The sequence below is a fragment of the Brachionichthys hirsutus genome, chromosome 2 (genome assembly GCF_040956055.1).
Source record: "Brachionichthys hirsutus isolate HB-005 chromosome 2, CSIRO-AGI_Bhir_v1, whole genome shotgun sequence".
In the NCBI taxonomy this organism is placed as follows: domain Eukaryota; kingdom Metazoa; phylum Chordata; class Actinopteri; order Lophiiformes; family Brachionichthyidae; genus Brachionichthys; species Brachionichthys hirsutus.
This window is the reverse complement of record NC_090898.1, coordinates 5,767,777-5,795,716: the sequence shown is the minus strand read 5'-3', so window position 1 is coordinate 5,795,716 and position 27,940 is coordinate 5,767,777. Positions and strand designations below refer to the sequence as shown.

General features: G+C 40.9%; 1 protein-coding gene across 1 annotated transcript in view; it reads right to left on the bottom strand.

The window, feature by feature from the left end:
- Positions 1 to 473: 473 nt before the first annotated feature.
- Positions 474 to 27,940, bottom strand: part of acot7 (acyl-CoA thioesterase 7) — a 39,377-nt gene continuing 11,910 nt past the window's right edge. The window contains exons 4-9 of the mRNA XM_068746854.1: positions 27,059 to 27,150; positions 26,722 to 26,836; positions 26,037 to 26,123; positions 14,669 to 14,785; positions 7,128 to 7,306; positions 474 to 938 (exon numbers count right to left, since the gene is read on the bottom strand). Of these exons, the coding sequence (XP_068602955.1) occupies positions 840 to 938; positions 7,128 to 7,306; positions 14,669 to 14,785; positions 26,037 to 26,123; positions 26,722 to 26,836; positions 27,059 to 27,150 (689 nt within the window). The 3' untranslated portion in view covers positions 474 to 839. The remainder of the gene's footprint in view (positions 939 to 7,127; positions 7,307 to 14,668; positions 14,786 to 26,036; positions 26,124 to 26,721; positions 26,837 to 27,058; positions 27,151 to 27,940) is intronic.

Sequence of the window (27,940 nt, the reverse complement as noted above, 5' to 3'; positions counted from 1 at the left end):
TTGATTTCTAACTGGTTGGTTGTTGGCGTACATGTGCAAAACCTACATGATAAAATAAAAGACAGATGTCTTTTTATCATCCAGGTCTGGCTCCTACCACTCCTATCCATCAAAAGGAGCAACATGTGTGAAGACTGGGGGAGAAACGGGGGGGCAAATGGAGTGAATGAGGGATGGAATAAAGTGATATTACAGGAGAATGTGGATTAGGACACGTTGGTAGGAGAGAACGGTCTGGCAGAGCCAACACTGGACTCAGAGAGTGACAGAGCGATAGAGGAGGAAGGCAGAGGGGTGGGCTTGGGAGAGATGTGAGCTGAGTCAAAGCCCCAAAGCTCCTCGGATTTCTCTGTGAAAGACACAGCGTTGAAAAAATAGACAGCATGTGCCCTTTCTGCCAAGGCATGCCCAAGAAAATGACATCATCATCGTCATCAAAACTAGCAAGGACACAAGGCACGAGCCCCAGAATCACGCTTGGATCTTTTATTCGTGATTATTCACTCACTTATTCATCGTTTTCCTTTCACCCAGACCATCGCTTTGAACTGATCGTGATCTCAGTGTCTTCTGCTTGTACTGTATGTACAGTCAGACTCCCATTTTGCACTGCGTACGTCAATAAAAATATGCACTCTTAGGTAAATACTTGTACTCTGCGTTATGCAGTGTTAACATGTAGCTGTAGAGACAAATAATCGACAGGTTTACTGTAGGTTCAACAGGCGGCTACAGTTACAGAACAACACAGTGAGCTTTACGTCCTTTCGCACTATACTAGCTGTACGAGGTCGATGTGCTGCAGTTGCAGGTGTTTAACTGAGGTAAGCAGGTAAATATCACATCTGGCGCTCCTTTTCTGCAAGTCTCTTTGCTTTATTCTGGAGGTAACGTGCTTTGCCGTCTTCAAAACGCCTCTGCTCCTCCTCTCCATGGATCTGAAGAAAAGAAAACAGACAAATGTTTGTTGGTTTTAGATACATTCATCTTTTCCGTGTAATCTTTCCAGTTCTATTAAGAGCAGTAGAATTAGATTAGAGAGTCAAGCCCAAGTTTGATCTGAATAAGCGTTGCCGAAATTGCCCTTCGTCTTCATGATGGGATGTCTGCACACCTGTAGCTTCTCCTCCTTTCCTTGGTCTGAAGCTGACTATAATGTCGTAGTTATCCTCAAATCTAAAAGGTGCATCCCAGGACCCAGAGGTAAAGCAAATAAAAAGCATATCGCTCATTTCAGGGACAGCCGTGGTCCAGAAAGGGAAACGTATTTTGGTTTTTGGAAAATATTGCATAATGTTGGACAATTCAACAAAGCCTCACTCATTCATAATAACTCAAACTCATTTCCGTGAAAATGGATGTGTATATTTACAGACCTGAGCTAAAGGAATTCTACGTACAAAATATATAGGAATCATGTGCCAGGACTTCTTGGAAGCCTCCTGGAATTGCAGCTGCAATGAATCACCTGCTAATGTCTGGTTTTATTCTGAGCTGCACATTCAACCCTGTGAAGAACAAATCTCTTTCTCTTTCTCCTTCACTTACTGGTATCTTAATGTCTGCTCATTCGTGGGAGGAAGCAAATTGCTTGCCTGGACAGTTTAAATAGACCGCAGGGCAACCTCATGACTTAAACAGCAATGCAAGTCCGTGTCAATGCTTCGTTTTATGACGCTGCCTGCTCTACCGCTCTCTGGTCTGCAAGATATTCTAAAGGGCCAGAGCAGCTTTTCATATGTGAGCATGTGCACTATTATGTTTGTGTTTAAGCCTGTAAAACGCAGCATTAATTGCATGTCTCTTTGATGTGCATGCACCAGGTCGTTAGCTGTAGCTCTCTTAGACGTGTATATATGTTATTCAACACAAACTGGTTGTGTAGAGAAACAGAGCAACTTTAGGATAATGTTATAATGACAGCAAATGGGTTCATTCATTGTTCTACTCAGCTGTAGGCAAGCTAACGGTTGGTAAGCACGTCAACACACATCTAAATCCAGTCCACGTTGTAGTAAAATGTTGCATTTTGGAACTTTGTGGTAAATTTGTTAACAATGTCAGCTTCTTTATATCTACACTTCTCATTGATCTGCTCCTCCAAAGCTCTCCTGTTCCTCTGTTTCTCCTTCCTTAACCCACAGGACCTAACCACAATTTAATTACACTTTTAAAATGATAGGAAGCTTCAGCTGATGTGGTTTAATGAATGCTCTAATTAAATGAGCAGCACATCTGACTACTTATAATCACGACTTGGCCTTTGAACATTTCAACACATGCACCTGGCAGGAGAAAAGTGTGTAACTCATATAAGTGAGGGGCGACTTCGTGCCTCTGATAAGTTCTATTTTCACTTTTATTAATGTGTTATTTCTCCACTCCCTGGCTTTGGAAGTGTTTCTTGTAATTGGCTCAAAAGGCATCTTCACTCTAAATTAACCGGCTTCTAAATATATTTATAGAAGCTGATGTTGTGCTGCCACCTGAGTTAAAACCATTTCACTCTCACAAAATTGGCCAACAAAATTAAAAAAAAATGAATGTCACATTTATTTTTCATTCCAAGATGTACAAATATCAAACCTGGAGACTCGACCTTCATAGCGAACCTATCCCAGCTTGCTATGAGCGAGAGGCGGGGCACACCTCGAATGTATCGCCAGGGTTTGCAGCATATAAATCCTGTTTATAGCATTTTCTTTTTTATACTGGTAACTGTTGTATGGCTCAGCATTTAAAACTCTTCACTCTTCTATGGTCAAAGTAGGAGATTATCTTCCAAGTGAACCCTGACATCACAATTATCCCATCTGTCATCTAGCGGCCTCGATGCTGGAGTTTCTACATTTTCGGTACATCCATGTTCGTTAATGTATGTACTGATTCACCTCGACTATATATTATTTGAATTCCAGTGAGGCTGCACGTGTGCATCCATATGTTTATGCACATGCAAAACAAATTTACATAATTCAATGAGACAATGTAATGCTCGGCTCAAAATGTCCTTTTGGTGTCCCCATGTAATTGGTATTCCCACAGAGGCTCCAGTATAATAACTATGATCATGCAGGATCATCATCACTGGCTTAAAAACGTCCCCAAAAGAAGCTACAGCTTGATCTTAGTTGCATGCTTATGGATGTATATTTGTTATTATCGCACAGTAGCAGGAGCCACAGTGTATGTACAGTATCGGTGCTTGAACTAAATGCGTCTGTAGATGAGACGATTGAGGCCATCTGATCTGCAAGATGATGGATGGATGGATGGATGGATGGGGGGGGGGGGGTATGATGGTCTGTCTCTCTGGTCTGTCTATGGTTCACCATGCAATTCTTGATCTGTGTTTTGCTGACTGTAAATTAGTTTTGGTCTTGCATATCGAACATACAGTTTTTTTTCAATGTATTTATTTATATAAGAATTCTAAAGAAAACTATTAAACACTAAGCCATCCTTTACACAAATTTGATTTCTGTGCCATTGGATTACCACATGAGAGTATCCGTTAACCCGTTGCTGATTGTCGTGAATGAGCGGCATCTAAAAATAAATGTGCATTGCTGGACTACAGGAGGTTGCCATGACAACTGGGCTTGTTTTTGTGTCACTGGAGGCCAGCTGAGTCCCAGCCAGCCTGGAGGTAGGGAGGACGATGGCAGGAAAGGAAGGTGGGAGACAGAAATAAATGGAGGATAAAAGAAAAAAGAATGAAGCGTGAGATTAAAGGAGCGATGGAATAAAAGAAGCCAGGGAAAAGCGATAATAATAATACAAGAAGGACTAAATGTATTTTATGGGAATTTACTTTTCGACTCTATACTGACTTATTTCAACCTTTATTACTCTGCAGCAGGATTAGTGAATATGCACACGGCAATAATCACCTTTTATTCAGAGTTACACACCCAAGCTGCCGGCTGTGAAAACAGCACAGCTCCATCCTTCAACCACTTTCTGGTATTTAATTGCTGGCCACTGAGTGAAGATTCAAACTGACATCCTCTTAAGCGTGTACATTTTTCCAACCTCCAGACAGGTCCTTTAAAATCACCAGAAGGCTTGCAGCAATCAATGGTGCTGAAAGGCACTTTTTGATTGTGCCTGTGCTGTTGCAGTGTGCCCTTGTGTTATTTTTGGTATTCATCAAGTGTTGCAGAGAGAAGTGTGGCATACACCCGGAATCTCACAATGGCCTTGCTTCTGCAGTCGTCTTCCCCTTTTTCAGCATCGTATGCTATATTTAGTGGCAGCCTCCCCAGTCACAGTCCCTAAGCCCCTTCTGTGCTAAAACAAGAAAATCTAAAAATAGTAAACGCAGCGGGCTCAGAGAGGAGGCGAGGATGAGAGAATGGGGGGGGAAACCTGCTGCAGATAAAAATAGCAGGAGATGTCCATTCGATCAGGTTATTTATAGCTCACAACCAGAACCATAGCTCACACTGTGTTGTAAATATTTCAGAAGTGAATTTTGACATAGGGCTATATTTTATTGTGCATCACATTTGGCTCATGTAAGCATTGTATTAAAGAGCGAGGAGTTGAGCGGCATTAACCATTTATAGCAGATCCAGTTCTGCAAAGTGCCTTATTTTTATTTCATTACATCCACCAAAGAGGTTATATGATTGGTTTGGTTTATTTGTCCGTCTGTTAGCAGCATTACAAAATCTTATGGATGGAAGCTTGCGCATCTCAAATGGCATTCAACTCCAGATGTGTGGATCCTTTTCAGGATTCTTGAACTTTGTTTGATCGGGTAGTTTTCATCCTTTTGGTTTTTACTTTACTATCAAAGATAAACAATAAACCTCCTCCACAAACCCTTCCAATTGTTGCCGCTGTGTGGAGGTTTGTGCTTTCCAATCGCTCCTGTTTATGTGACTGGTATTAAGAACTGAAAAACATCTTGTTTACTTACACTGAACAAAACAGCAACACAACACGTGGAGGACGATGCAAAGGACAGGGTGAAGTGGAAAAAGTTGATTGGCTGGGATGACCCCTCAGGGGACAAGCCGAAAGTACAGTAGTAGACTTCTCAGAGTCAGTTAAATCTCTTTTTTTGCTATTTTGGCTGAGGAGAAGAAACTGTCTAATAATTATGCACACCTGGATATAGGGTATTGATCTCCTTAGGCCACACCCTCCCTCATTACATAAATACGCATCGCCTGATATGCTTAAAATATGCATAAAAATATGGTCAAAAAACCCTCACTTGCCTACTAACAGTGCATTTCTGTCCAACATTTCCTCTCACACACACCTAGATGCATGAATTCACCTATTCCTGCCTTTGTTTATCTGACATACGTCAGAGCCATGGCAGCCCATTTAGATTTCCATTAAGTGTTGAGCATGAATTATTAAAATCACCAAAATCCTCTGTTTTCAAAAAATGTAGGTGAACACAGAAATTGTAATGACTCTAATCATCGCTGTGATTTCCTGCCATTAAAACAACACGGGGTTTGTTTTCTTGATGTGAAATTATCAGCTTGACGTCCACCTTTTAAATGGAGGTGAGGGGGAAACACATATTTCAGGAATATTTATGTCTGCTGGAGATTGGCGCTTGGAGATCTGTTGTCAAGCAGAAGTGTGTCACCGTTAAAGCCCATGTGTGTGTGTGCATGTTAACGGTAAGAGGGGGCACTGAGGCATTCAATGACATGACAAACATGCTGTACGTGCAGCAACCCTTTTCCACACTGTCGCCCACACTGCCAAGCCTGACTTTCCTCCAACAAATTTGTATCATCCATTTGAAACACAGCATGTCAATGAATTTTTATTTTAAGATCATATGTTTATACACAATATAATGTTTTTGGTTCTGTATTGTGGTTAGGGAGGAAAGGTGCATGTTAGCCCAGAAAACATCTTTGTGCAATGCATTTGTTCTGTTTACTCCATACTATACACATACTTAAAATTTAATGATGTGCTCAGGGCAAAGTCTGCTGGTCTGTCACATTTCGCTGAGGCTGCTCACTCAGCTCATTCTATTGTTATGGAAACTTTGCTGGACAAAAATGCTATCATTATAGAATTCCTGAAGGAACTGGTTTATATCATGTTGTGCAAGGCAGCATCAAACCCATTTGGTCAAGCAATAAGTCGACAATGAGAAGAAGATTTGTTGAGTGATAATATTTAAAACTCAATACATTCTCATGTTAAAACATATTTAAATCCGTAAAAATCTCCACTTTGAATGGTCCACCGTTGTACTAATAGCCTTGCTCTCCTGCGAGACTTGGGTGAGTTAGCCGATTGAGGCAGGGGGTGTGGCAGCAGGAAATCATTTGAGTTAAACAGATGGTCTTGTGTGTGCAGCGTTTTGGATCACGGCATACTGCAGTGTCAGAAGAAACTGCAGGCATCGCTCTCAAGTCAGCAGGTAAACATGTGCAATGCACAGCCGAACAAAACCGCTGAGTCAGCCGATAACCATAGCCGACTTTTGAATCTCAGTGCTTAACGGATAACATGCAGACACAGCAAAGTTTTTGATGTGCGACATGAGCAAAAACCGACATATGAGAGACATCGTCTCTGATGCAGTGAACTTTTCAAGATTGAACAGAGTTATTGACTGAAGAAGAACAGACATAACTCAGTCTGTTAATATTAAACTAGTAGGTGATGAAGAATCCATAAATTTTAATTGTTTCATTACATGTCCATCATAAGTACACAAGTGAAGTTTATATATTTATTTATGTATTATTAGGCAGTCAAGGGCACGTTTCCAACTGAAACTTTATCGCCACTCATTCTAAACAAATGTGAAGGCATGAGCAATGTAAGAAAATAATGCCTGCCTTATAAAGGCAGGTAATAACTTTGTTTATAAGGTAATGCCTCATAAAGAAGAAACTAAAGCCAATGCTTTAATATTTTAACAATGCAAAACTGGACAAACAAACCTGTGTGTGATGTAAGGAGCAGCATTTCTCGTGGACACATCAAACAATTTATGACTGTCTCTCAGTCCCTCTTTATAAACTCGGCCTTATGTGGATAAAATGTGGTGAATAGAAGGTGATAAATTCTACAATAAGGTTGAGCAAATTAAAATATTGTGGAAAGTGGTGCCTGGATGCTATACTAACCTTAAGAGGGGGGACAGACAGAGGCTGTTTGTCCTGGCCCAGTGACATGAAGGTGAAGAAGGCTGACACAGCACGATATTTCTCTTTCTCCATCAGCGAAGAAGCATCAACCAACACTTCAATTTCCATGGACTTGTTACTGACGAATGTGAGCCGCCCCACCAGCGTCACCACGGAGCCTTGGCGAGAAAAAAGAGCGGCGCACAAGTTAACATGGATTGCTTCTGAGGATTTTAAAATCATTGCATTTGATTCAAATACTCTGATCTTCAAACATTCAAAGAAAATGTATTTGAATTCTGTATCTGATCCAGATTAAATTCGGTGGTGAGATAGAGGTCCCCACCCCACCCTTCCATAAACATCTGTCAATAATCAACCGAGATATTGAGGAACAAATGTTGAAGCTCCATTGACTGTAATGTTGCAGAAAATTTCAAACTGATCCAGAATCCAGAATCTCTTCTGGATCATCACCAAAATGTACTCTCCTGGTCCTTGTAACATTCCCAACATTTTCTGAAGATTTCATCAAGATCTGTCCATAACCTTTTGAGTTATCTTGCTAAAAGACGGACGTACAGACAAACAAACGGCGATTACATGACCCCGTCTCACCGGGGGCAAAGTTTTGACCATTCAGATTTGCAGCAACCATTGATCCAGAAAAAGAGGTTTTGATTTGTGATTTAAAATGTTAAAAAAAAACATAATTTCATGGTACCGGTAAGTGTTTTGAAACTGAAATTAGTAGAGATCATAGATTTGAAATTGGACTCTGTGAGGATTGTTTCTTTTTTTTTTTACCATTTCTCTCCTCATAGCTGGTTGATACTACTGCGTGAAAACAGGAAACATTTCTGTAACAGTCATAGTGTTGTTTGGACCCATTCAGAAAAGGCTTTACTTTCGTAGTTGCACTTTACCTCAGGTTGAAATCACGTACCTTGTGAGGAGACTATTTCCCTCACTCTGTGTTCAAATATCAGACGTTTGTTTGCCATCACTCTCTGCTGCGGTTCTGTACAGTTAGAAGTGAGGACTGCATATCGCCTGATTTTTGTATCCTATACGCTTTTCAAGAAATCCTTTTTCCACAATGCAAAATATAATAATCCTTTCTCTACTCGTGCAGGCTACAGCTAAAATATAACATTTACAGCTCACAAGTATTATAATCCCATTTTGATGCGTTGAACAGGAAGCCCTGGCTTGGACTGTCTTTCGAGGTAGATTAGTTCCAGGAAGCAGCCTTCAGAGACGGGGCTGGTTGGCTGACCTTCAATGCTAAGATCTGCTTTCCAGCATCGATCATTAATCAGGAAGGTCATTTAATATAAAGCTAATTTCATTCAACTCGATTCTTTGCCATGCTATCGTGCAGACAGTGCTTCACATGTCCTATACATCTAGTGGTGGTTTACTTGAATGGGACTCCTGGTCTTTACACTCTATGTAAATACAATATAATGAAGAAAGAACAAACGAGAGAAATAATTCATTCAGCATCTGTTATATGATCATTACCTTAAAGTACTCCATTCTCAGTGTGCACGATCTCGTTCAGTGGTAATGTCAGTTAAAGCATCTAGAGGGTCCAGCGGGATGGCAGGTCAGAGATTTTAAGATTCTTTCCATCATTCACCAAACGATCTAAATCTAAAATAGTTATCTTTGGTTCAGTTCTGCATTTCACCTAAAATAAATACAGATGTCGATTTCAGCCACAGATAGTTTTCATTGTTGAACGATGTTTGTGAGAAGGATGCAACGCGAGACAGAGGCACAGAGACGGTGCCACTTAAAATGTGATTTTGTGGCCTCTGGCATTTTTTTTTTTACAAATACATATACAGTCATTGGCTTTGACTGGCATTTCCTTGTCAACAGTTTTAGCAGACATTGTTGCAAAGGTAATCTAGGATGGGCATGAAGTGGCATGAAATTAGAACAGAGCCCCCCCCCCCTGTTGAATCCATCTGACATTGTATATACTGTATTGTATCCATTATATGTATCCATAATATTTCCAAAAATATTACCCTAACCCTAAAGATAGTAAGTTGAGTTCAGAAGAACGGCAGCTTGGGGTGACAGTAGCGAGCAGAGGCTCCACACAGAGAGAACAAGTGATTCTCATGCTAACTGTAAAGTTAGGCGTTCATCTGTGCTTTCAAAACCAAACATATATTTTATGATCTGCAGCTCTGAGGATTCGACACTAGTTATGCCTGCGGAATATTCAACGCTGATGATCAAACGATCATGTGGCAGCAACACTTACAAGGAAACAAGCACACACATTGTGCTTCTGCCTTTCTGTTGAAAGACTGCAGCCACAATTTAAACGCCCATTCAAACAATAAATGTTCTCAGGACAGTTGTCAAACCAGAGCTCCATCGTCGGACGACAAGCCACTGCCATGTCTCATAGAGATGGTCTGCAGTGTGTACTTTTCTAAAAATCATTTTTCTCATTTTCCAAGTACATGTCTATTATTCATAACTTGGATTTATAAGATCTCAGTCACGCACTCCAGATCTGTGTCAGACTGCAAGGAGACAGCTTCTCTCCTCGTCTCTATGGCAGCAGCAGCAGTAATAATACAGTACAGCAGAGAACAAACACATCAGCTGCACTCAGCGCTCACAGTCCACCGCCTTTTTCGACATCGCTGCTTTAACAAGTTACTCTGGTTGAAATGAGAATTTAAATCATGGTAAAAGGTAATAAAAAAAAATATCTGTAGCAGTGGTCATAATGTGTAACCGGTATACTAATTTCAAGTTAAATATGAATTATCTCCACATCTTGGACGCTACGCATCTTGATGAACCTTTTAGGAAGGAAATGTTTGGAATCTTACTAGGAACAGATTATTACATTTTGGTGGTGAATCAGAAGAGATCCTGGATTCTGGATCACTTTGAATTCTTTGTTAACATTGCAGTCAATAGAGCTTCAAAATTAGTTCCTCAATATCTCAGTTGATTATTGGGCGATGTTTATGGAATTTGACACAGTCATGTAGGGTGGGGACCTCTATCTCATCACCGAATTTCATCTAGATCGGATTCAGAATTAGGTCAGGAAAAGATATTACATTTTAACATTGAAAACCCCATTGACGGATTCAAAAATCGACTCTGATTCACTTTTACTTTTCATGGTTGGTGTATAAAGATACCAAGAACAATTTAGAACCTTTTGGTGATGATCCAGATCACCATGAGGATGGTGTAAATCTAATTACGAGGGGAATGAGCTGCTCTGAGTGCTGTTCTAGTTCTGTAACAAATCAGAATGCATCTTCTTTTGTCCAACCTTCCTATCTTAAAGCACTTTAAATCTTCACATGTTTTTATTGATCTGGAAACTTTGCATTAGTAGATTGGTCAGTTAATAAGTCCAACATCAGCCCAGATAACTTTACTGATACTCTGCGAGGGGCAGACTTTATGAAGTTCATTATGAGATAATGTGAAGCAGATTACAAGAGCCAATAGCTCTCCTTGGCTGGCTGTCAAGACAACAGGTTTTTTTCCAAGTTCAGCTTGGATTCATTTGACTGAACATGAAATAGTTTGAGTTCAACTGACCTCACATTAATTGAAGGTTGTGGTATGAATTAAAACATTGATCGTTTTGTTGCCATGTAATTGCAATGCAGTAATTCCTTTTTTATTTATTTTATTTAAATCACCTCGGCGTAGGTCTGAGCTCTCTGACTGCTTTTCTAGTTTATTACTGTTTTTACATTTGATATCTGACTCCCTCAAATCCCAGACTACAAAAATATAGTCCTCCCATGACAACCACGTTGAAGTATTCCAACCTTGAAGCAAGGGATAGAGGAGAAGGGCATTCCATGAACCCTCCAATGGCACATAACAGAGCCTTGATGAACATGCTCTCCTTGCCACATAATATGCATTACTGTTACGGTAATTATGAAGATTTCAGTCACCAACATGTCCTTGAAAGGGGTGGACTTGTGAGCTGTTTTCCCCAGACTTATTTGATTGTTTTTCAACACTAAATTTACAGGGTCATTTTCATTTTCACTTATTTTTCATTGACAGGATATTTTCTCGGGTCACTTTGAAAATGTATGTTCTAAAGAAAGTGGTGTATCAAGCATTTTTAAAGACGTTGTGAATATTTGTAATTGTCTGAACTGTGTATGAGTCAGATTTTAATCTAGGGAAATATTTAACATATCCAACATCAAATTAAAAAAGCATGAGCATTGGATCTCATCAACGGTTTGGCACTGTACACAATCTGAATGGTTTGACTGTGCAGCAAAAGACAGACAAGAGGCAGGCTCACAATTGTTGAGATAACAGAACCTGTAAACAGTAAGTGAAGTGCAAAAAGAGCTGAGGCATTAGAGAATTTAATAAAAAAAAGACATTCATTCATCTTAAATGTAAGGCTAAAAGTATTTATACGAAGGAGGCCAGGCGTGGTTTTAAATGACAAACACAGCCAGTCAGCTGTGGTCATGTTGTGTCCCACTGTGGCACAGAGACGAGAGCAGCAGCTGAGCTCAGCCTCTTGTCTCGGGTGGTGTTATCCGAGCAGAGGGAGATGTCCCTGGTAATGGACTGGACACTTGAGAATGTTTCAGGTTGCGCCGTCTTTCTATCTAGACGATACAAACAGCTGCACATTAACCTCACTCACAATGAAAGTTTATTTAGTTGACTCGATTTTGAACCATATTCTCCTGTCAAGCGCAATAGTGACTCATCCGACGTGCGCCCACACACATCCATATGGAAACAAAAGCATGCCAAACAATCCCGCTGTGGCAAGTAATGATGTCACATGGCAGCTGAGCTAAACTGAACTGAACTGAAGAAGCCTCTTGGATCAGAAGTGAAAGGTGTTTCCAAACAACCAAACTTAAACAAGTCAAGTTGGTTCTTCATTTTTGCTCTTTGTCATTTACAGAAGATCAGTATTGTTAATATTGCTTTAGAAATGAGGCAATAAGAGGGACATTGAAGGTTGGACATTTTGGAGACAAGGTCAGAAAGACCAGACTACGGAAGTCTGGAGGAGAAACAGGGACTATATCGGTAGAAGGATGCTGAGGATGGAACTGCCAGGGAACAGAGCTAGAGGACGACCCAGGAGAAGACACATGGACGTAGTGAGGGAGGACATGAGAGTGGCTGGTGTTGGGGGGGCCAATACAAAGGACAGGGTGGCGTGGAGAAGGTTGATTTGCTGTTGCAACCCCTCACGTGACAAGCTGAAGGTACAGTAGTTCTACTACTAGTAGTATTGCTCATTTTGACATAGCTTTATTATCCTTGTATATGTACTAAAACAGCACGAGATAAGGTCTCAAACTCTGTTGTGGTTGTTGGTTTAGGTGTTCCACCCCAAGATTATCTGTGCTCACCCGTATGAAGAAACCTGTGGAGACACTACTGTGACACAAACAGTCCAAAAGAGAGAAACAGAATAAACTTTGTGCTTTCTTTTTAGCCAATAACTCAACCTACACTCCACAGCCGTTACTGGCTGGAGGCCATGAGCCCGCAATCCAAAGCTGATGCCCAGAAACATCCCTACACAGCAAAATACACTAAGGAGAAGAAAACGCAGGCTCGTGCAGGTCTCTGCAGAGACCGCCACACAGTACAAGTGGGTGATTAGTGAGGACTGACAGGTGGTGCTGATGCTTCAGATACACACAACTGCCTTTTCAGAAATATATCCATGCACATGGAGGTAGATCAGAGAGCAGTGGGCTGTGGGCCTCAATAGAATTATTCTCTCTCTCCTGAGTGCCCTTCGAGTTAATCAAATTTTTATTGCGTGTATTAATTGCGAAAGTGATTACCTTCTAAGGTGTTTTAGATGTGTCAGTTAACCGATCAATTAATTAAGCCTTCCCTCCCACTGTTGCCGACTGATTCTTCGCAATAACCTTCGTTCACATTGCAGCCAACATTTTCCTCCATGATTAGTTTCTTGTCATTTACGTGTGAATTTTCCTGCATAAATGTGCAAACAATTCTGCTCCGCATTTTGCACTGATCATGAAACCACGTTTGAAACCATCTTCATCTGCATTCCACTGGATGAAGCGCACGAGAATGTATATTGGATTATTATTATTATTAAAGTCTATTCCTAATCTGTTCCACCACAGAAGCTACGTTGATGCTTTCACACAACATGATTGATCTTAATTTGGTTTTTCTTTTTCTCTCTCTAATGACAGTTGTTTACGTTGTTAATTAGAACTGCTCTGCAGTGATTTTTCATCTGCTGAACCCCAGACAACAGGAAATATGCCCAGTGAGCTAATATCTAAATGGTTATGGTGGCAGCAAGAAGCTTCCGAGGAAATTAAAAAGGCTGTTTTCAGAAAACAATAGTTAATCTTTCATGTGTCACTGCTGCCAGAGAAAAAATGCTTGTTAAACATTGGTGCAAAATGATTGTTTTGGACACACATCGTTGTGTAAAAAAAAAAAAACAGAACGATGCATAATGTTTCATGCTGGGTTTGGATCCCAGAAAATTTTAAAGTTCATCTCAAACAATCTACATTTCACCAGTTAGAAAAAGATGAAAAGAAAAATGTGGCTTAAATTTTCTAAATTACTAAATAGATCCAGGGGTGCTGACTGTATTTGGAAAAAATGCATGCACTGTAAATGCAGAATCCGTGACAGCTGACCAGGCACTGTTGTGCTGGTCAGCTGTGCTGGTGTTGTGTTTTCAGACTTCATAATTCAGCGCTGAGGTGTGAGTTGGGAGAATCAATGCATCACATAGCTTGTATAAAATGGCTTCTTTTTTTTTTTGCTTTGTTTTGTGTAAAGACAGCATTTGCTTAAAAATGCATGTTTAACTAACTGACTCAAATTTACAGCTTGAGCTGATGCAAAATGAACAGCGGCTGTTAGATGACACTGTGAATTTATCAAACGATGTGCTGAAAACAACTAAGTGGTATCTTGATTTATGAGTTTAATATCATCCGTGACCGAGGAGATTGGAGGAGTTGGTTTTGTGCTTTTTCGATCACTTTCGTTCGTCATAAACTCGCTTAATAGCTTATCTTTGCCTACTCGGGAAGTAGCAGCTCATTACTGAACGCAGCTGCTACAATTTGCTTTATTTATTATTTCACTTTCACTCAAGCGTCTTTACTGATTTTTGCCTTTTTCGCCACCCTTTCTTCACCTTCATCTACTCATAACTCAAATTTTGGCTTGCGACTCAAAGAAAGAAACCTACAGAGCGACAGCTAATAACTCGGAAAACTTCTAAGTCGGGTCACTCTCAAGTCAAGGGTCCGTTGTGTTTATAAAAACAATCACACATAACATAACATGTAATTGGGTTTTTCGACAGTGTAGTAGATTAATGAGTAAAAAGTTAAATAATAAAACATGCAGCATCGGGGTACAAAGGCAGTTTGCAGCATCACCACATGATGTGTTTTTGAGATTTACATACAATGAACTTTCCCAGTGGGTTCTGAGTGCATTTTCAAAGTCATCCTCACCATTCGGGATCTTGCGATGGAAGTTGATGGCTTCCACAGAGGCGGTGACAATGTTGGTGTTGCAGTGTCGAGCTGCCACGATCCCAGCGACCTCATCCATCAGCTTCATGGTCACACCTAACAAAATGGTTTGATATTTGTGAGATATCCAAAGGATCATTATCAGACTGTTTCAATTATAAACTCATTAGTAGGGGGAGGGGAGGATGCAGCGGTGGCTGAGGGGCTAAAAATAATAAAAGAAAACAGCAACGAGAAATCTGCACTGTAATGTTGCCTAAATGCTGATCAGACATACTTTAGTCTGGAAACATGAGTTCAAAGGAGGTTTTGTGAGACTGTGAAACTGCAGCCGAGCAATTCTCCAGATATTCATGTAAAAATGTTGTAATGACACATGATAAAATAAGAAACCTTGTTTACACGGGGAGGAATGAAAGTCTTCTATCCATAGTTATATTCATCACAGTACTTGAACATGAAAGAAAGCATCGATGTTGAATCACATGACATCTCAACCTGAAAGCAATGCCAGTTCATGGTTGGTTGGCTGAAAGCGTCTGTAGCACAGAGAGCTGCATCCCATTGGAAACCAGAAACAAGCAAGTATTCCCATCCGGATGGCCCAAATTCAACTTTTGGTATGGGAATTAACCCTTTATTGAGTGGCCACGTGGAGGATGGCCAGTTCAAGAGCAGCATGGACTACAGTATGCAGTGTGTTCTGGCAGCTGGAGAGGTGCTAGTTAAACTCCTGGGCATTGCAGAGGTGCTCTTGTGCACGGGCCAAAAACTGCTCGAACCACATGGCTGCCCTTCAGTCCACCTACTCTCTCCATGCTGTATGCCTACCGGCCAATTGTGTGTGTGTGTGTGTGTGCGTGTGTGTGTGTGTGTGTGTGTGCACGCGCGCGCTCCAGCCCATATGTGCGTCGACATGAGATTAACATACAGTATATACATTTTTAAGAAGTTTATTTACAGAAAAATGGACCCAATAATAAACATTCTCCACATACAGAGTAATTACATGGTCATGCAGACACAGACAGGTAACACGGGAGAGAGAGCGGGGGAAGGCATGCCTCTGGAGGACACGGCTTCCACACATGTGGCACCTTTTGTTATTCATAAGGCAGCAGAGTGGACACGGAGGAATTCACACATATGGCCTTTACAGATTGTTTTTCATGTGACAAAGACAGTTGTTAGATTTCTTGCTGAAAGAGGGGCATCTTGTGTGGAGTGGGTGGATTTGAGATGGGAGAAGCGTGGAAGGTGGTGGCATCTGTTTCCCATCTCGGAAAAAGTGTGTGGGGGCGCGTGGTGTGCATGTGTGTTCCCCAAACCCCCCAGTTGCTCCCGATTAGTTGCTTTTTGTATCTATCATGGCACAGAAATCAATAAGTCTGCTCGCTGATGGATCGTTTGTCTCTGGAAGGTTCCTCCCGTTTGCACTGTGAGGATGCCAAGAGTGTGGGAGAACAAACAGAATGTGCTGCTTCCACTGTAAAGTGGAGCCACTAACGTGATTAAGAATTAAACATGCCATTACTTTGACAACCACTTATCCCAAGGCATCACATCCAATTAATTTTGCAAATAATACTGATGTGTGCAAAGATTATGTTTGGAAAGTAAACTTCTCTCGAAGCTAAACTTTTTTTTCTGATGGAAATGGCTTGTTGGTGGAGAAATTGAATTGGTCTGTCTTTAATGTGAGATTATATGGCTAAGTTCAGGCCAGGCCATGTGAAAGTGACGGATCCTTGCACCATCACATCAAAGGCTCCATCACCTCTAACATGAACCAAAGCCTTGTTGACTGAGGAAGTATATCCATCAGAAAGGCTCTCTGATTAAGGCAGTCGATGTGAGGAGGGTTCAGAAGGATGACAACAGCATCTCAGGCTTAAAGTGTCTGTGAACAAGCCTGTTACAAGGCAATTTTCAAAACCCATCTTGTTCTTTTTTTTTCCTCATATCTCCGCTATGTGAAAATTGATGGGATCTCACATAAGATTGAAAATTTCCCCTGGGTGCAAGGCTCAGCGGGGTGGGGCCATTCAAAATCTTTAGTGGTCATGTCTGAGCATGCAACACTTAAGATAGATGGATCATGAGCGGAGAAGATGATGAAACTGAACACAAATGTTGAATTACGCGAAAATGAATTCCAATTTAAAGGTATGCCGCCTTGTTGAAATGGGTCCTGATATATCGTCACATCTTACTGCAGATGATTTAAAATTAATAAAACAACTATGAGGACTGACAATAATCTAAGCACTTCATGACAGAGCTGTGATCAATATCAAGGAAGGGTCACATGGCAATTTGTCTGTGCAAGGTTGTTGCTCATGCTGATAAACCCTGTGAAGTAATGGTACTTAATTATGTACAATTATAAATACGCAATAATCAAGAAAAGTACATTTTTCCCAATCATTTTATTAAAACAGTGAAACTTTCACATATTTTTAATTCATTACACATAAATTCAAATATGTCAAGCCTTTTCTTGTTTTGATTTCAATAATTATAGCTCATTATTTGCAGCTCGTGAAAATCCTAAATCTGGGAGTTCAAATTTTAGCGACATTAAAATATTTTGTAAGATTAGTCCAAAAAAAAAGGATTTATATAATACAGACAAGTCAAACTTCTGAAAGGTATGTTCATGTCTGCACTCAGTGCTTTGTTGGACCTTTTTTTTATTTAATTAAATAAAGATTTAGAGAGGATGTGTTTGAACTGTGAATATCTGTGGGATTTTGGGAATATGTGGACTGCGAGAGTGGGCTCGTTCTGTTTCTCCCCAGTGTTAGAAGCACTCCAGATGCTGTAAATAAAAAAAGGCTGTAGGTATTGGAGGATATTTAGCTCCCTCTAAATGTCCCTAAGAGACTTCCTCTTGTCTAAAAAGTCATAAACGGTTGAACGTTTTGGCACCTGAAAACACTGTTGTTTAGCTGCAGTTACTTCTAATGGCAGCGCTACAAGGGTGCAATTATACACAGCAACTGAAAAAGGTCTTCATTATCTAAATGTTGGTTGTTTGTTTTTCTTCAACACACTTGTCACATTGTGGTGGAGCGCTTCAGCTTCATTCCCCAAAACGGATCATTAGCATTCCTCAGTGGCAACAGCTCGGTAACTGCAGATGTAAGCGCAGATATAACTTCTTTTCAGAGGGGAAAGTTTCTTAAAGCTGTTGATGGGAAACGAGGGACATATTGGGTAGTGATCCAAAGCCTACTGAGAACTGAGAACTTTTACATCAAAAATGTTACATGTATTTCTCTTTAAACTTTATGATAATCTTTACATTTTTTGCTGTTGTTGCAGAAAAAGAAAGTTACCGCTCAAATTGTGACATGCCTATGAGCCTTTTTAACACTCTTCATTAACTATTTTGCACACATTAGACAGATTTGTCCGGCCAAACATTTGCAAACACCATCCCAGTTCCAAACACTAAAACATGAAGCTAAGCACGTTACAGCCAATCAAATGTTGCAGGAGTTTATACAAGCCAGAGTTGAAAGGAGGATGATCAGGTGAAGAAAAACTCATCTCCAAATGAATGCTGATAAATCAAACTAAAACAGTTCGCAAAAAACAGCGGTCAAGAACTACGCCCTGTTGTTGTTTGTTTCTTTCATACAGCTCTCATGTTGCATATGTTATAACGCGTCATATGTTATCATGCGTCATGTGTTACAATGCATCATGCTGACATAATCTAGAGAAGAGAATAAAAAACTGCTGTCCTTGACTACCCATGATGCTTGTCTTTGTTAATCACTCCCATCAGTGGATCGTAACCCCTTCCCCTCTTCTCCTTGTACAGACACTGTAAAAGGTTGAAGGGAAGCTCAATGTGAGACTGCAAATGAGGACAAACAAGGCCAAGACAGCCCTGGGCCCGCGATACACATTCACAGGGTGACATGGCACACTATGACTCTCCCTTTGCCGTAGGGTGGGAACTTGAAAGGCAGGGGAGGGATCAGAGTTGGTGTGCATAAAGAGAAAAGACAGTTAACTATAAAGGGAGAAAAACATGACAATTAGTTTAAAAATAAATAAATAAATAAATAATCCAGAGTGCAGCCCAGTTGACCACAGGGCGGAAAACCACTGTAAATAAATTCCTTCTGACAATTTTGACAAATGTTTTGTGCACAATGCCGTCCATCGGCAGTGGGCATGAGAACAACGAAGGGTGTCCCTGGGCAGCTCTCGTTGACCATCAACTCTGCCCACTAACTTCAAGCCCTTTTCACGACAGACGCAGCACAGTGCACAAGGCAAAGAGGAGAGTGCAACATCAACATATGTTATCAACAGAAAAGCTTTCTTGGCGTCTGTCGCACACGTTTCTTTCATGACTCTGTAAGTTTCTTCTATCTTGTCTCTTTTTATATCCTCTGTTCTTGCTTTCTGTTCGTCTTCATCCAGCCCTGGTGAGTCCATAGCGCTTTCTGTCCCTCCTCATCCACCTCACTGACGTGTGCTTTAATGATGGACAGTATCAAACTGCTCAAACTCCCTCCTAATGAGCTGTTACTATAGAAACGGCTCCTGTTAACCACTGCCACAGAGAAGCCCACTCACATCCTCTCAGAAAGTCCTATAAGCAGCAGTTTGCTTGTTTGTTTGTTTTTTGGTACGGTATATTTCACCAATGCAGCTGTCACAACTTTGCCAAACGCAAATTAGTGTATGGCCTACGTTTTGCAAACTGTTAGCAACTGCTACAACTGTAAACTCAGCAAACACACAGGCCTATTATGGTCTGTCAGATAAAAAGGCTTCAAGAGAATCTGCATCTCTGGCTGTCATGGCAAAGACCATCAGATCCAGCTTACTTAAAAACAGAACATTTCTTTTAACAGAAATAAACTTTTGTTTTTAACTGGGGGGGTGTTCATTTCAGGGGTTTGGTTGGCTCAGTAAAGCTGACAGCAGCTAAAGTCTATATCACCGCTCAATATTTGTCACCCAAAAACTGTTCTTTTACCATCTGCACAGACGTATCGGCTCTGACGAGAAGAAAATATTGACATATTCACCTGGAGTGACTTTAGAGATGAGAACTTGACTTGAGTCTACAACGATGTGTTATAACTACAGCTACAACACATTGTTCAGCTGTAATGAACAGTGGTGGAGCCTGCACAGACTCATTTGGAGGTATGTAAATCAAGTTTTTGAACTGTTCTGTGTTAATTCGGTGGAATAAAATTAGGTCCTACTGTATTATATGTCACAATGTTGTAATAAACGCTCTCTGTTCTGTGCCGTATACATTTAATTTAGTTTATTAAATGAGCAGCAGTGATGTTTGGGAGCTGGGAACAGAGAAGTAGGACAATTAGGGCAAAGTTTTAGTTCAGAAGAGGTCATTTCAGCCCAATCTCACAATTCAATGTTTTAAACTGTGTGTGAAGTAGGTAATCTGAAAGTGAACTTTGAACTACTTCATCTGAAGTGTGAACTTGAGCAGTACTTGTGATAAGCATGCAGGCTGATTCCTCGGAACCGTGTTCCACTTCAGCTCCTCTGGTGCAGACAAGATAGTGTTTCTATAACTGAGTAGATGATATCATGATAATGCCACCAGTAAATGACAGTGGCGTCATCTACCTGTTGAAAGCATGTTAGTGTGTTCTTCTTTGTTTGGGAGTGCAGTCATTGCTGTGTCGTGTGAACACGAGGAGGCTAAGCATACCCAATGCAAGCGGTCCAGCCGAGCCCTAAATGCTAAGAGTGCCAATCAGTTTCATGGGGCGATTTTGGTAAACACAGATATGACATCAGCAACAGATTGCTGCCGCTGCCGGCAAATGGAGGGACGTTGATGTGATGATCTGTTTGGATTTAATAGTTCTGAATTCAAACTTGCGAGAGCAGAACCTGCTGGGATATTTGACATGCTGGAGAAGCGGTATGTGCAATACTTCACCTACTTGGTGTGAAGGCCACAGGACTTTAGTCCTTCTGATTTCACACTTCAGGTATTTCGGGGACTGGCACAATGGTGAGTGTCTTGAATCGCCTGTTTTTTGTCAAAGGTAAGGGATATTATGAGGCCCAGCAACTGACTGTTGTTGGTGCTGGGCTCCATCTTGATGCCAGCTTTCGGTCTTACTCCTGTGGTGTTAAACAGCATGCATATTCATCGCCTGACCATCCGGCAGCTCTCGTTTACCTCTCCTTTCATCCACCGTGGTGAGGGATTGAAACCGCCCGCCATACTCTGTAATCAGTGGAGCTGCTGGGAAAAGCAGCAAACACAAGTCCTCGGTGCAAAAAGTAAAGTGAAAAGATGCCCTTAATAATTCAGTGTCCTCTGCCTCAGACTGAACCCCTGCACCACAACATGAAAAACTGTTATTTTTCAGAAGAAACCCCTACAATTAAAAAAAAAAAACACGACTGAAATAGTGGAGAACAAATATTGATTGAACATTTTACGATTACATATGAGGAGACCTCTTCTCTCGTCTACGTAATTATGAGCAAGCCTCCTAACAAAATATGAGATCACACAAGCTAATCAAACGCTCATCTGACTTGAGCACATCTCCTTTAACTTAAATAAAAAACACTGGTTTTGTTAACATTTTGAGGGTCCGTCCTCCTCGTGGAAGCGAGGGAATGCTGGCTGCGGAGTTGTGAATGTTGTACAGTGTAAATGGCATGTTAATCATCTGTTCCTGGTAACATAAAATGAATGAATGAATGAATGAATGAATTACTTCACACACATACGAACACATATGAACACACGTAGACACCCATCTCAAAGGTCGATCGTACAGGCTCCAGTGGACATATCCATGTCTCTCCGAATTCCTCTGTCTCAGGCAGTGACATGTTTATATACCCACTGAGCAGAGATCGGAAGAGGACAGATAATGCAGAGTCACATTGATGGATGTGTTCCTGCACTCAGGCAATCTGTGGCTCAACTCTGTCACAGACCCTGCATTAAAGCTGTGCATGCCATGTCTGCAGCTCACATACTGTTGATATCAATGGAAGTAGCTTTACACATACTTTATGTGCCGCTACCCAGCCACATGTTTGTGCATCGATGTAAAAATAGAACATCAAGCATCTTCAGAGCAGATTAAAATGTCCAACGGAATGTCAATATTATTATTTTTTATTCTGTATTTTGCACACGACTCTTCACTTCCTTTCCACATTCTCCATCACTCTGCATTGTTGACCCCAGGTACTTGAAGTCCTCTACCTTCTTGCCAACACCTCTCTCACACACAGACACACACACTCGCTCACGCATGCCCGCACACACACATACATACTCATGCGTATTCAATAGAAACCAAGCCACAACATTTACAAAGAAGCCATACAATCAACTAACATGCAGATATGTGCATAACTCTGCACCAGAAACATAGCTCTCATGCTCATAATACATTTAATCAAACGTACTGTACATACGTCCTTAGCCAATGTTTAGAGCTCTAAATGGGATGGAGGAATTATAGATTTCACATTCAATGCTCCCTACATATGGTTTAAACCTGAGGTCCGATTCAAAGGAAAGGAAGATGAAAGTCTATTAATCAGACCGCAGGGTTGTCCACTTGTGACAATCAACTGCTGTTTCCATGGAAACAGGTGGCACGCTTTCTTAGTACATGAAGGAAGAAAATGAATTAAACTTTGTCCATGCGTAAATTCACCGCACCACAAACAGCAAACAAGAGACAGGAAGAAAGAACAGGAAGCAGCAGCCTGTCCTCATGCTGAAGTCAGATGGCTGTATTAACAGTCATGGTATTGTGGGATGAAGGGTAGAAGGGTGGAAGGAAGAATAAAACATGGAGCGAGAGAGAGAGAGAGAGAGAGAGAGAGAGAGAACCCTGACTGCATGACCTGACCTGCTTGTGTAAACAAAAGAAGTGTAGTGAAAGCCACAGCAACACACAACAGGGGACGCTACTTAATGAGCAATGGCATACAGAGACACAACTGTGTGTGTGTGCATGTGCGCGCGTTCTAAATGACCTGCATGCTTGTTCCACATCTGATTTTTAATTGGACAGATTTCTCAGTGAGCTCAGCAAATTAAAAAGGCAACCATCACGACACACGCAACACGTCACATCCCACCGGCTCCCTTCACCTCCACCTCCTCCCGTCCTTCCCTGTCTCCTTCTCATCGTCTCTCTTTCCCAGTCAACCGCTCTCTTCTGTCCTTCTGCCTCGCTCTCTGGTGTCTCTCTGATGGCCTCTTTACATTCGCTGACCTCAATTGAAATGGCAGTATGAGGCAGGGATACACTGCCAGAAACAATATACCTCAACTGATAACAGGCATCTGTTCCATGCTAATAAAAGGCTGGATTTGTTGTAGATGGAGCCACAAAGGCATCCAAGGGAGCATTGACTTTTTTCATGTTGTTTCAGAAGTCAGATAACCGTTTTTTTTTTTTTTGTTATGTCTGGCTACTCAATAAATCATTAAAAATCATTCTTAATCTTATTTGCTTTTTGTACTATTTTCTCTCTGCTGGGTTATTTTGTTCCACAGCACATTGTAAAATATATTTTCGGTAGCTCGATTAAGTTAAGCAGAGTGAAAGTGTCCAGGTAGAAAAAAAAAAAACAGAAAGAGAATTCTTCCAGGCTGGAAAATATAAAATAGGAATTATGGATTGTATCGCACTTAGTTATAGTACTTCAGTTATAGAAGTTTAGGAATGTTTGAAGAAATACTATGTTCTCTTTTTTTTCTGCAAGCACAAATAGTTATTCTACTTGAAGGTGATGGAACAGGAGCAGTGAGGAATTTTAACGAGGTCAGTAGACAGGCGCACAATTTAACCTCCCGAGTCCTCCGTTTTTTTTTAGAGGAGCGCAGCATCAGTTCAGCATCAGCACCATAGAGCTCCTGTTAAAACGACATTTCCAATGTGTTTTTCTAGACGGCGATTTCCTGCTCTGTCTGCATGCTCAGAAGAGCATCACACACATACAGACCAAGTCACTCTGCAATGAGAAGAAACCATTTCCAAAAACATTATATAACATATTTTTTACTCTGGCATCCTTCGTCTGTTCACTTAGGAGGACAGAGGTTATACAATTCTCTTGATTCATTTTGATGCCGTTTTCTTCTTCTACCTGCAGACAAGAGGTTAATGCCAATAAAATGAGTGGAACATTCTTATCAACGCATCAGAAAACCGATGAAGGTGGAACAGATGGATAAATTTAGTCTATTTGTAAGTGTCAAATGTTTATTTGCTCATTACAGATGTGTCTTTCCTGTATGATTAAATACCAAATAAACTCCTCCTCCCCCTCCTCACCGCTTTCCCCTCCGACCCTTAGTATCTTTCAACTTCTTTCTCTTCTGTAGCATCCCCCTCTCCCTTACATGGACAGTCATACCAAACAGCCTGATGCTGTTCATGAGCTGTGAGTTTCACGTGTTGGATTAACACAGAAGTCGGATGCTGATGTCGATGCTACGTAACAAACTATGAACTCTGAAGCAGCCCTTCAGTAGCTGTTCACACTGAATCAATCAATCAGCATTGTTCCACGCCTGAGCATTTAAAAACAAATAAGTTGCTGGAAATTAGCATTATCAAATGAGCTAAATGATGAAAACAACTTCTGTTTCTGTATTAAACACCTGACAAAGTTACAGTTACACGTACACGTTACAGTTGTTGTATTTTGAAGATACAATAAATCTGTTTGTCCACCACTGATTCCACAGTGTCTTGGTAAAGGCCAGCAAAAAAGAGAACCTTGTTTGTGGAGGTAGTAAGAGAGATATTATTGAAAGTGTCCAAAAACTAAATTGTTTTGTTGGGAAAATGTACCCCGAATTCAGCTGGACCGGTCTCTCCTCTGGTATTAAAGATCACCAAAATGTAATCATCTGTTCCTGGTAAAATTTCATCAAGATCAGTCTGTAACTTTTTGAGTTACGTTGCTAACAGACAGACAGACAGATGTCAGCAAATACGTAACCTCATTAGCGGAGACTCGTCTGCAGTGGTTTTCTGACACGCTGGTTACATTTACACAACATTAGCAGCGGTCACACCATACGCTCTCCCATGCACTAACCGATCTCCAGCTGTAATTAACACCAGTCTCCACCTTAAATCATGTCACTTCTGAGTCTACTTAATCGAGCCACAACCTAACACTTAGCATATAGATTGCCATGCACTCCTTTTTGTCTTTCAGAGAATGTCAAATTAATATAATTGTTAATTGCGATTAATTAATTACTGTCATATGTTTTTTTAATCTCGTTAATCTAATTTTTAATGATTAATTTTGCTATTTCTGTATTGCCTTTTTACAAAAATCCATTTGGGGCTTGTTTAGCACAAGCTGATCCCATTGTAGTTGGGAGGGCAAGGTGAGGAGCGGAGAGGAGCTGTGAACGGAGAGCAGAGCCCAGCATTAGTATTGATGACTGTCCCCTGCAGTGGTGGTATGCTCACACAGGAGCCTATGAAAGGCTGTCAGCACAAGCACGCAAGTACCTGGCCTCCCCGGCAACCTCTGTACCTTGTGAGAGACTGTTTAGCCTCGCAGGCCACATAGTGCCAAAGAAAAGGGCATCCTTGCTCCCAGAAAATGTGGCCAAGCTTGCTCTGTCTCAGCGACTGGCCGAAGATGAAATAAAAGGCATAAAGTCAGAGTAGCTGCTGTGTCCTCTGCAGCCTACCAGACGGGATTGCTTGGTGCTAGTTCAGCACTTTATTTTGTGATGATGAACAATGTTATTTTTGAGGTGCTAACTTAGGGCACTGTGATTGTAGCATTTTTTTTATTATCTGAAGCAGAGGAAAAGCAACATGTTCCGTGTTCAATACTTCTATTGCAGCACTTTATAAGGACCTGATAGTTTATTTTTATTTTCTAATTATTTGGAGATTGACAACAGAACTCAGCAATATTCCCCCTGGTAGTCGAAACGAAATGTTGCAGGCAGCACTTAGGACGAGTCGCAAATACAGCAGAATGTAAATGACTATAGGACTGCACCTGTTCAAGTCCGTTAAAAACAATAAATGACTTTATAAAGCTACTGTTTGTTATATATCTTTTGATCTAACACAATAATGTAATGAATATAAATGAAAATACGAGAGCTTTTCTCTGCAATTTTTCAGTGAAAGTAGCTAAAATATATCAAAGCTGTAGAAGGCTGAGCGCACTTTTCCTGTTGAATAACACACACTATGTTTTGGTCCAGGGAAGACTTATCATTGCTCATATCTGCATGGTAAAGACAGAAGTTGCCGCATCAACACACATCTGGCACTGATAATGCAACAGTTGAACTCACCGCCATGAACGTAGCTGTGGATTGTGCAGTCAGATGGGCCCACCAAATGGATCAGAGTGGACTGACTGAATCCAATGGAGTATTGTTCTGTGACAAAGATTGAACACACACACACACATAACAAAAGAAATGTCAACATAATTGGCATGAAAGAACTTGCCTATGTGTGTTTAGCACAAACAAGCAAACACAAACATGCCTCTGAACGCTCTGACATGAAGCCTGGCAAACCAGCGCACCTTTTGCGGCTGTGACTGCGTAACGACGACAAAATTGGAACATAAGTTACTCATTTTTCAGACATAATGACTGAACAGTGGCCTTTGGCATCGTGCTGCAGGTCATTACAGGGGGTCGTCGACTTGCAACTGTTTGATTTTACGACCGCACTGGTCTGCTGGTCTGTTTACGACCTGTGTTTAACGACATACCAGAAAGTGAGCGAGTGAATCGAGTGTACGTCAGTTTCTGCGGTCTCTTCCACAATGTCTGCCAAGATAAAATTGTCTCTTTCTGCAGCATAATATACTCACGGTAATTTAACATGGGGCGACTTGCGACCAAGCCAGAACCAGTTATTGGTCGTAAATCGACCCCCCCCCCCGTACTACTGATACAGCGATGAAAATATATAGACCGACCTTAGCATCAATTTAATCTGGCACTTGTACAACAGGAGTGTTACCTCGGTTGGGTGGAGGTGGCAGGACCTCTTCAATCCTTGCTTTGGTCTCCAGTCTCTCCAGCTTCTGAGCCTCGTAGCGCTCTCTGCCCTCCTCCTCTTGTTCTACGCTGGCATACTACAGACAGAACATGTTGTAAGAGCAGCGTATACATGGGTGAACACATTACTATTAGAGCAGCTGCCTTTGCATGCAGAACAAGAAAAATTGACTTTTAATACTGGTGAAGGTGAATGTTTTTATCTTGCCTGGACGGCCTCTAATGAATGCTGCTACTGATTTGTGGCCTGTGTGAAGTTGCTGCAGGTGAACCACGTCCATGATGGTCAGAGCACGTACCTTGATTGGTGGCACCTCCATGATCTTGTTGACATTCTGCAGAGAACAGGGGACGTACCACAACGCCGCCTTGTTGGCCAGTTTTTTGGAGCCTGTAGTCAAAAAAGAATTTGGATCCTTGAACCACAAACAAAAATATCAGAATTTTTGAGCTGGCTTTCATCCAATCCATTGATGCATCTTCCTGAGTTTTGTGACTGTTCAATAAGGACCAACATGTTTTTCAGCAAAACAACAATGGAGGAAACCATTTTGACAAATCTGTTGTCAAAACAGACACTTTTATGAACAGTCCAATAAAGGCCAAGTCTATTGTTTAACTGTCTAAAGATTAGCATTTCATCTACAGACAAAGGAGCAGAACACAAATAAGGTTTTTGTTAAAAGACAATCATTCGTGTCTTTTCAGAAAAATAAATGCTAATTTGCTAAACTCAACTTTTTAGTGAGTGCAAATTTCAGCATAATCACAGAATCCTGAGCGTTCAATATTTTTATCTTGTGATTATAGGAGGGAAATACAATGGACACTCAAATATTAAATAACATTTATATTGTCTGTGATTTTTTGTCTTCTGTAGTTGAAATTTAAAGATGCCAACCACTGTACAATTTGTATAACATCTCTGTCTTCCAGTCATGCTACAAAAGCTACAGCTTGTTAACAATGATATGATATGGGTCAGTGGTTTCTTTATTTAAAAAAATGTTTAAACCTTTATTTAACCAGTTTACCTTTATTTAATTGAATTGAGAATTAATTATCTTTTACAATAACAACCTGGACCTAAGTTGCATGTGTTTAGTCGTGGGATGAAGCTGGAGAACCTGGACAGAACCCACGCAGACACGGGGAGAACATACAAACTCCTCACAGAAAGG